The following is a 9,222-nucleotide window of genomic DNA, read 5'->3' as shown; positions in this document are numbered from 1 at the left end:
GGTTGGTTGTTAAAGGGTATGTTTAGATTTATAGTGTTGATTATTCAGATACATTTGCACCTGTAATAAGGATGGATACCATTAGATTATTATTTGTTGTTGCTGCACACAGAAACTGGAAAGTTTTCTAGTTAGGTGTTAAATTAGCCTTCTTAAATGGCATTCTACAAGAAAAAATTATGTTGAGTAGCCAACTGGTTTTATGATTCAAGGAAAACAAGACAAATTTTATCTACTAAAGAAGGCTTTATATGGGTTGAAACAAGCACCTAGAGCTTGGTATGGTAGAATTGATGATTATTTGACAGGTTCTGGATTTCAGAAAAGTTTATATGAAGCAACACTTTATGTGAAGAGAATCAATGATGATGTGCTTATCATATCACTCTATGTTGATGATCTCTTAGTGACATGAAACAATACAGTGGAGGTTGCAGAATTCAAGCAGAATATGATGCAAGTTTTTGAAATGACCGACCTTGGTCTCATGAGTTTCTTTCTGGGAATGGAAATCATGCAAAGCAAAGAAGAAATATTCATTTGCCAAAAGAAGTATTCAAGGGAAATCCTGAAGAAATTCCATATGTAGAATTGCAAGCCGACAGCTACTCCAATTAATCAAAAGGAAAAATTTAGAAAAGAAGATGGCACTGCCAGAGTAGATGAAGAAAAATTCAGAAGCTTGATTGGATGTTTGCTGTATTTAACAACAACCCGACTTGACATACTTCATGCAACAAGTCTTCTATCTCGGTTTATGCATTTTCCAAGCGAAATTCATATGAGAGCAACCAAAAGAATTCTGAGATACATCAAAGGGACATGTAGCTTTGGTGTTAAATTTTTGAAGCGTCAAGAGTTAAAACTACATGGTTTTTCTGATAGTGATTGAGGTGGATCCATTGATAACAGAAGCACCTCTGGATTCTGTTTTAATCTAAGATCTGCAATATTTTCATGGTCATCCAAGAAGCAAGATATCGTGGCTCAATCTACTGCAAAGGCAGAGTTTATTGCAGTCACAGTTGCAGTAAATCAAGCATTATGGTTATAGAAGTTATTACAAGATTTACACATGGAAGAAGAAGAAACAACTGAAATCTCAGTTGACAATCAAGCAACTATAGCAATCTCTCATAATCCAGTGTTTCATGGAAAAACAAAACACTTTAACATCAAGCTTTATTTTTTACGAGAGGTGCAGAAAAATGGTGAAGTTAAATTGATTTATTGCAGGTCTGAAAATCAATTGATTGATCTGTTTACTAAACCATTGCCAGTAAACAGGTTTGAGTTTTTAAGATAAAAGAGTGGAGTTTGCAGCTCCTCAAACAAGGAGAAGTGTTGAAGATTGCTTTATTGAGCTATCAAAGAAGGAGCTGTTGAAGATCTTTTCTGTTATTTCTAATTCTCATGCAAATAATGAGCTATTTTCCTAATCTTTAGGAGTTGGTTAATCTGTTATCATGTTAACAGATCATAACATGATTTCATGCTAGAAATTTGCAATTCTGTTTTATTAGTTTTGAATATATATGTGTAACGATTACAATAAATGTATGCAATTAGTTTATTCATTCAATCTGAAATAAATTCAAATTTAATCTTTGTTGTCTCTTCTCTTCTTCCTATTTTCATTTCTTCTCGTAAACACTTTTCTTTTAAACACTTTCAAAGCAATGGAATATGTTCAAATCATCCACAGAGATAGAATATTGCTAAGTTGCTAACACTGCTACTGAACTAAATTGGCTTTGTTCTCTTTTAACAAGTCTTGGTATTAAGATTCCCTACTGTCCAGTCATTTATTGTGATAATGTTGGGCCTATCCAACTTTGTTCCAACCTGGTCTTTTATTCAATAATGAAACATGTTGTATTATTTTTCATTTTATTCATGGTCAAGTCTAAAGTGATGCTCTCTGTGTTGTCATGTTTCCTCTTAAGATTAACTTGCTAATGCTCTAACTAAGCCTCTTCCTAGACAACAGTTTCTTGATCTCAAATCCAAGATTAACTTGCTAATGCTCTAACTAAGCCTCTTCCTAGATAACGATTTCTTGATCTCAAATCTAAGACTGGAGTTCTTACCCGCACTCTTTAAGGGGGCATAACAGAAGAATACTGTGTGTTATTACTAATGTTTGTTATTGTTAGTCCTAGGATAATGTTATGAATCATTCAAAATTGATTTGTTTAAATCTTACTTAGTTGTATATATCAGTTGCAATCTCTAGAATCTGTATCAAACCTTCTGGCTGGACTTCTCCTGTATTTATCCGTTGATGAATCAACGGAAAAGCAAAGAGGAAAAATCATTCATCAATAATCTATCATTGAAAGTGTTTGAATTAAAAACAGTGAAACAATAAATAAGATTTTCAGATTTTAATCTGAACAGTGGCTATTTTTCATTGTTTTATTAGCAAGAAATCTGACGAAAATGTTTCTTGTAGTTGCTAGAATTTGAGGTGTGTTTGAAAAACAACAGAATAGAAGAGAACAATATTGATATTGCACTCTTTTATTAAGAATGAATTAAAACATAATTACTTAATTGTTGACAGCAATCTCATGCATATTTACAGGAGCAAATTACAACTAAAAAAGCTAAAATAAAGCCATGATCTGTTAACAAACTAACATATTAACAAATTTTTAATAACTAAGACGAGCTATTATTATTGCTGGAAAATATAAACTGAAAAAACAAAATCTTTTACCGCAGCATCTTGAAGCAAACTTCAACAATCAGGGCATTAGCTGCAATGGATGTTTACGTTTATTGCTGAGGTAAATTGAGGCCTGGTCAGGTTACGGGGATGGTCTGTAAATGTTGCGGTTTTGGTCATCAATCGGAAGATCTCATGGATATATTTAATTGCTTCACTATCCATGCATTGCCCAGCTGGGAACCATAACTTAAGCCCCACGAATGAACGTAAACGAACTGAATCCTATAAAAATATTTGTCTCCCGATTCCCTCCTTGCTAGCAAGGTGCTGCGTACAGTGTTAAGAAACTAAATTCATTCCTACCCATTAAGCTAAACACTATGGCATTGAATCACAAAATATATCATCTGAATCAACTTTCTCCCATCCTATGATGCAAAACCTTGGAAAAATAATAATTTAATTGTTATAATTGAAATACATCCACTCTCAGTTTAATTACAATGTGCAAAATTCTCCAAAAAGATGTTGGGTCGCACATTCAGCAGCTAAAACTGCAAAGATAATCAGCAATCGCTTTAAGTTTTCCAGTTTTCCAGAATCATTAATTCTTGGCAGCAGCAGCTTGTCTTGCGCCCACAGCAAAGAACTCAGTAATGACTTCAAGAGGCATTCCTTTGGTCTCTGGGACCTTCAAGAAAACAAAGATCCAAGAGATGATGCACACTGCGGCATAAATGCCAAAGATACCAACTAGGCCGATGGAAGTTAGCATCACAGGCAGTGTGTAGGTGACAATGATGTCTCCAATCCAGTAAACCATGGCACAAATGGCAATGCAGAGGCCTCGGACTCTCGTCGGGAAGATCTCCGAGCAGAGGATATTAGGAATTGGTCCATAAGCCGACACAAAACAGCAGATGAAGATGATAACACAGGCAGTTAAGATTGCAGCACTGACCATTGCGCTCACAGTCACTAGTTCAAAAATAATTAAGACGATGAGGGAAAGTATCAGCACAGGAATTGTGGTAAGTAGGAGGGTCCTGGAACAGAGAGATGAGGAGATTAATAAGTACACGACATAAATAGAAGTAAAGACCGACAGAAAAAACAGCATGTGCACAGACCCTCCCCTATATATATAGCAAGAGAGTGAGTGAGTGAAAGAGATGGAGGGAGAGAGTTCTTCTCATGAAAAATCAAACTGGATGTTCTCATTTGCTAATAATTTGAAAAGGTCCCCCTGTTCTAAAAAAAACATTGCAGCTTCCACTTCAATTTTGAGTTATCTCTTGATCAGTAAGGGGCACAAGGATGCATTGAGAAGGTGATGGCGCTCATCTAACTTGATCACATTTGAATAAAAGGGATAACAAACAAGTTTCTTTATTAGGCAACTGAGCGGTAGAAGGAAGAGTTTCCTTGTTGGTTTGTTCCTAGCGCAATCAAAGAACTAAAACTAGAAGGAAGTAATGCAGAAAGGAAATCACCTTCTCCCTGAGATATCCATAAGCTTCATCGCTACACCTATACATGGAAGCATAAGGAGGTTTGTAAATGCACTTATAAGGAATGATGCAGAGTTTGTGCTGAGGCCCAAGTCTGCAAGAAGAACCGAAACACCTGCGTCTTCAAGAATTTGAGGCGTGTAGTACAGAACTCCATTTATACCAGCAAACTGCATGTGAATGTTTCTTAAAAAACAGCTATTAACAACATAAATCACAATATGATTTTGGTCAAAATGAGAGTAGCAGGAAAACCATTCATGTGGATTAGAATGAATTGAGAGCTTAAATTTAACTTTTATATATATATAAAGAGGGGTGTGGAGGGGGGAGCAAATTAGCAAAAGATATCAAATGAAGTCATAGACTACCTGCTGAAGCAATTGAATTCCCATCCCAACAAACAAAGCATGCTTAACTCCGGGTTCAAGCAGAGCAGCCCATATCGGAGCTTTTGTAGCTGTTTGAGATGGGTGAACCATTGCGGGTCCAACTGGATGCTGATCCATAAGCTCCTTTGAATAAAGAGCTGGCTGGCTTACCAGAGCAGCAGCCTGGATATACTCACCTTCAACAGGAACATCACCACCAGTAAGTGAAACGATTGACCCGCGTCGGGATCCAGGAACTCCCTCTTGGTGCAAATAAATCCTTTTAAATCCCCCTTCCTTCTTTCCATCCTCACCTTCTCTCGTGGACCATTTCCATGCCAACTGCCAACCCCCACCAATGCCAGTACCATCAACTGCCTCCCCAGCTCCTTGCAATAGACTGCTATGCCGTCTCATGCTCAGAGCACTGCCATGGGAAGTTGGGCGGGCCATATCCTTTTCCATGCTTGTCGTCTGGCGTGATATTAGTGGACTGTGCAAATTGTCATCAGAATCCTCACCGCCAGCCTCTGATGCGTAGCCCTCACCTTCCCTTTGTACACTCTCTTCATCCCACTGCTCAGTCCTAAAGTGAGGTTCTGCTGTACTAAACATGCTGCCAAAATTAGGGAAAAGCATGCTCCGCATGCTTCCTGTCTCAGGGAGCTTTTCATGAACACTACCAAAAAGAGTCACAAGAGGGTCCATAAGAGGCACGCCTTGGTTGACCATGCTTCCTTGGCGAGATACAAGAGCAAGAGAACTCTGTCCAGTTACAGGTTTAGCAACCCAGGAAAGGCCTTCTTCAGGTCCATATAACTTGATTTTGTCTTTATCAACAATGGGTTCTTGACCATCAGCAACTTCATCAGGAGGCCCTATTATGTACTCTTCTATGGATGTTTCACCCCCAATACCAAGACCTTCAGCCAGCAAAGCCATCTCGCCTGTGCATCATAGAAGCTTTAGCAACAGCCACATAAGCAAGTTTAATAAGCTACTTATGCAAAAGGAGAAGCCTAAATTTCCTACCATTGGAAATTCACCAAAAAAAAAATCCGACTACTGTTAAAAACATCTACACATTATGCTCACATTTATGAACACTGAAGCTGGAAAGAAATGAACTCACACCAGTGAAATAGTTTTACTCGCTCCTATCAAGTTAAGCTCCACATCAATTTAAAGTATAATCAGCAGATAAAGCTATACACCTCAGCTTGATCTCCAAATAATTGGTCAGGCTTTAAGGATACCGAATGAAGAATGTAAAGTGTTTGGAACTCTACCATTAAAATAAAAAAGATGGCCAGCCACAATATGGTTTTCACAATTCCAAAGAGATCATTGCTGAGAAAAACAGGAGTCCCTCAAAACCACTTCAAAGTGCATTTACTGGGGAAAGATTAGAATGCATCAAAAGCTTCTAGATTTATCATGTATAACAAAGAAGTCAAGTTGATCTATGAAAACATAGATGTTGAAGTTAGCTTAATGTGTAAAGTTGGGTGCTTAAAAAATCTGTTCCCAGTGAATTACACATACTGTCATCAGCCATGGAAGTACTTCGACACACATTCAAACTAATGAGGCAAACCAACTACCATTTGATTCAGTGAGATTCGGCATCTTGTCTAAAACAAGACAGACCAGGCTATTGTCTCAACCCATGATCTAAATTTCTATATCTTCTTTCAGAAGGAAAAAAGAGAGAGAAAGAACAACACTGAAAGAATAATGAGTAAACCTGAAACATCTTCCCTGCCACGCAATCTCTGGAGAACCTGCTTTGCCTCAAGCATCTTTCCTTTACTCACAAGCCATCGAGGAGATTCAGGCAAGTAAAACACTGTGAGTACAAAATATAGTAAAGAAGGAATGGAAAGAATTCCAAGCATCATCCTCCAACTAGGTGAAGTTGTCAATGACATCCCAAAAACCATACAGTACGACAGAAACATGCCACCTGAACCGGCAAACTGAGGTAGAGTATTTAACATTCCTCTTATATCAGATGGGGCGGTCTCAGAAATATAGAGTGGAACAAGAGTAACTGCTAAACCAACGCCAAATCCATCCAACAGTCTTCCTATGCACAAGACATAAACATTGGGTGACCAAAACATTACCAAACCACTGACAAAGTAGAGAATTGATGAGCTTATTAGCATTGGACGCCGACCAATCCAATCTGATATGGATCCTGAGCATGTTGTGATAGCAGCGGCTCCAATAAGTGACATGGCCACAACAAGACCTTCCACACTCGATTGCAACTTGAGGTCTTTCTTGACGTAAATGACAGCGCCTGAAAACATAGAAACAATATTTCAGAACTGCATTCAGTCCCTGGTTCAACACCAAAAGTGAGAGAAGAAAATATCAGAAACGACCGGCACACGTAAGAGAAAATGTTCCAATTGGAAGCCTAGGAAAAATACCATCCACCATGGACAACAAATCTCAATAGTTTCAATCTTTAGAATTTTAAGTTTTTAATTTTAATTATTAACATCAAACATTTCTCGGTCCAAATCAAAGATTAGATAGATGATAAAGTAATAGAGAAGTACCAGCAATGGTAGCATTATCCCATCCCTGCAAGAAGTTACCAACACAAGCAGCAATAGCCACTAGAGATGCTCCCTTCATGTTTTAACCAATGAATCAGGTCCTCAATATCTAACTCACCTATAAGAAGATAAACACCCAGATAAAGCAATCAAACAACAAGAACCACAGATCCAATACAGTATCTAATCAGTGAATCCCCTGAATTCAAAATAAGCAATGAAAAATCCACTCAGTCAAGAAAGAAATACAAGACTGTCCAAAATCATCAGCAAATAAAAGAAACCAGAAAGAGATCTTTATAGACTACTCACCTCTTGGCAGCCAAAAACGTTAAACTCAACAAAAAAAACAAGGCATAGAGGCTGGCTTCAGAGACTTAGAGAAATAGAAAAGCAACTTCTAAAAAGTAAAGCCTGATAACAGTGAATGATGTTGGATTGTTAGTAGTAAAAAGGAAGATAAAATATCAAGCAAAGTGTGTGAACTGAACTGAACTCTGCTTTCAAGCTGTTTCTCTATATGGATAAGAATCTTGTTAAGTGTTAGATACACCAAATGACAAGCCAAAAAGAAGAGGGGTTCAGAAATAGAGGAAAAGCCATGCCCTTATACACACCTAATTTGCCACAACAAAGAACTCTGCTTTCAGGATTAGCTGATACTGAAATCATACCTTTTTATCCCAAAAATCCTTGAACAGTTACACTACACTCACTCACCTACTTCACTGAGTTAAAAACATGACAAATCTCTTTCTCGGTAACCCAGATACCAACTTCACCAGAAAACAACTCTGATAGTTTCAAACTGGGATGGATTTGAGGAGAAAAGGTATGTGCTTAGAATTCAATAACTTGTGTGAACATGGCAAGTTTTAGGGAGCTGAGTAAAAGCTAAAGAAGGGTCAGCCTGTAATCTCCCATAACGTGCCCATATACATTCATATGGACCAATCAAGGGATCGTGGCAGTAGATATTGTCTTCTTCTCCTTTCCTTTCGTATTTCATTAGAGTTGTATTTCTAATAATTGATGTGGTCAAGGTCTGAACTGTACTTTACCCTGCAGAACTGGACTTCTCTACCCTCTACAATTAACAATTTTTTTTTTTTTAATGTATAGAATTTGTAAAGGAATTCCATTTTCCACTTTTTGGCAAGACAAAGTAAGGACTCGTAGGTAAGAATATCCCTTTGTGGCAGATTTTCTACCATTGCTTTTAGGAATTCTTTTTCTAAACTCCGGAGACAAAGTATTAACATAAAAAATAATTTTAAAAAATAAAAAATATTATTTTTATAATTTTTTAAATAAAAACTATTTTAAAAAACAACTATTACGTAACTCTCATCATTATTTAGTCCCGAAAGTTAGCTTAAACAAAGCATGATTTTGCATTCAATGTATTGAAGGCAGTAGAGAAAGTAGATTCAACTGAACTGGGATTATTAGTCATGGAGCAATAAAATATTATTTATTTTCTTTTACACATGGAGCAATAAAAATATATATTTTGTTATAAAGTTATAGATAAAATCTCTTCTCAGATTGCATATTTATTAAGTGTGATATCTAATAAAATAAATAATTGGAGATTAGAATAAAAACATACAAGGATAGGGATAAGAATGAATTATTAACTTGTAGATAAAAAATAATAATTAAAAACATCAATTTTTTGAAAGGCTGCGCAACTCCCAGGTGCACAACCTTTTAAGGGTTTTTTTCATTGCGCAAGTGGAAGCGGGGCAACCATATATATATAGTTGTGCTATTTTTCTATATAAATTTATATATATGAAGAGAAAAAAAAACAGAAGTAATGAACGGAGATAACTGGCCTGGCCATGCACATGACATGGTTTCGGAGCCAGCACAAGTAAAGGCCACGACAGTACATTATCGGAGGACATAATTGAAACGAGGAAAGAGGGGGAAAACTACCAGTCAAGATGAGGAAGCGGGGGTCAAGGATTGAAGCAGTAGCTCCTAGCAGGAGACTGTTAGCTAAAATTAATGCAGGGGAAGCCACATGTGGAAGACTAGAGCTTGCCTCTTTTTCTCGAACCTGTAAAACCATGCCAAGCTACCAA

The 9,222-nt window shown here is 37.1% G+C and overlaps 1 protein-coding gene across 4 annotated transcripts; it reads right to left on the bottom strand.

Annotated features, from left to right (window-relative positions):
• Window positions 1-3,040: 3,040 nt before the first annotated feature.
• On the bottom strand, window positions 3,041-8,137 carry LOC105132819 (monosaccharide-sensing protein 2-like). 4 transcript variants are annotated; one of them, XM_011036527.1, is made up of 6 exons: window positions 7,850-8,137; window positions 7,130-7,247; window positions 6,304-6,864; window positions 4,557-5,503; window positions 4,168-4,355; window positions 3,041-3,720 (listed from the first exon to the last, which is right to left on the bottom strand). In XM_011036527.1, exons 2-6 carry the CDS (start codon window positions 7,206-7,208, stop codon window positions 3,279-3,281), a joined length of 2,217 nt encoding a protein of 738 aa, XP_011034829.1. In that variant the 5' UTR covers window positions 7,209-7,247; window positions 7,850-8,137; the 3' UTR covers window positions 3,041-3,278. The 4 variants fall into 4 exon arrangements, with proteins under 4 accessions (XP_011034829.1, XP_011034826.1, XP_011034827.1 ...); XM_011036524.1 differs by having other exon boundaries at window positions 7,804-8,136; XM_011036525.1 differs by lacking the exon at window positions 7,850-8,137 and adding an exon at window positions 7,747-7,771.
• Window positions 8,138-9,222: the final 1,085 nt, after the last annotated feature.

The sequence above is a fragment of the Populus euphratica genome, unplaced genomic scaffold (assembly GCF_000495115.2).
Source record: "Populus euphratica unplaced genomic scaffold, PopEup_1.0 scaffold68.1, whole genome shotgun sequence".
NCBI lineage: Eukaryota > Viridiplantae > Streptophyta > Magnoliopsida > Malpighiales > Salicaceae > Populus > Populus euphratica.
This window is presented reverse-complemented; position numbering and strand designations above follow the sequence as displayed.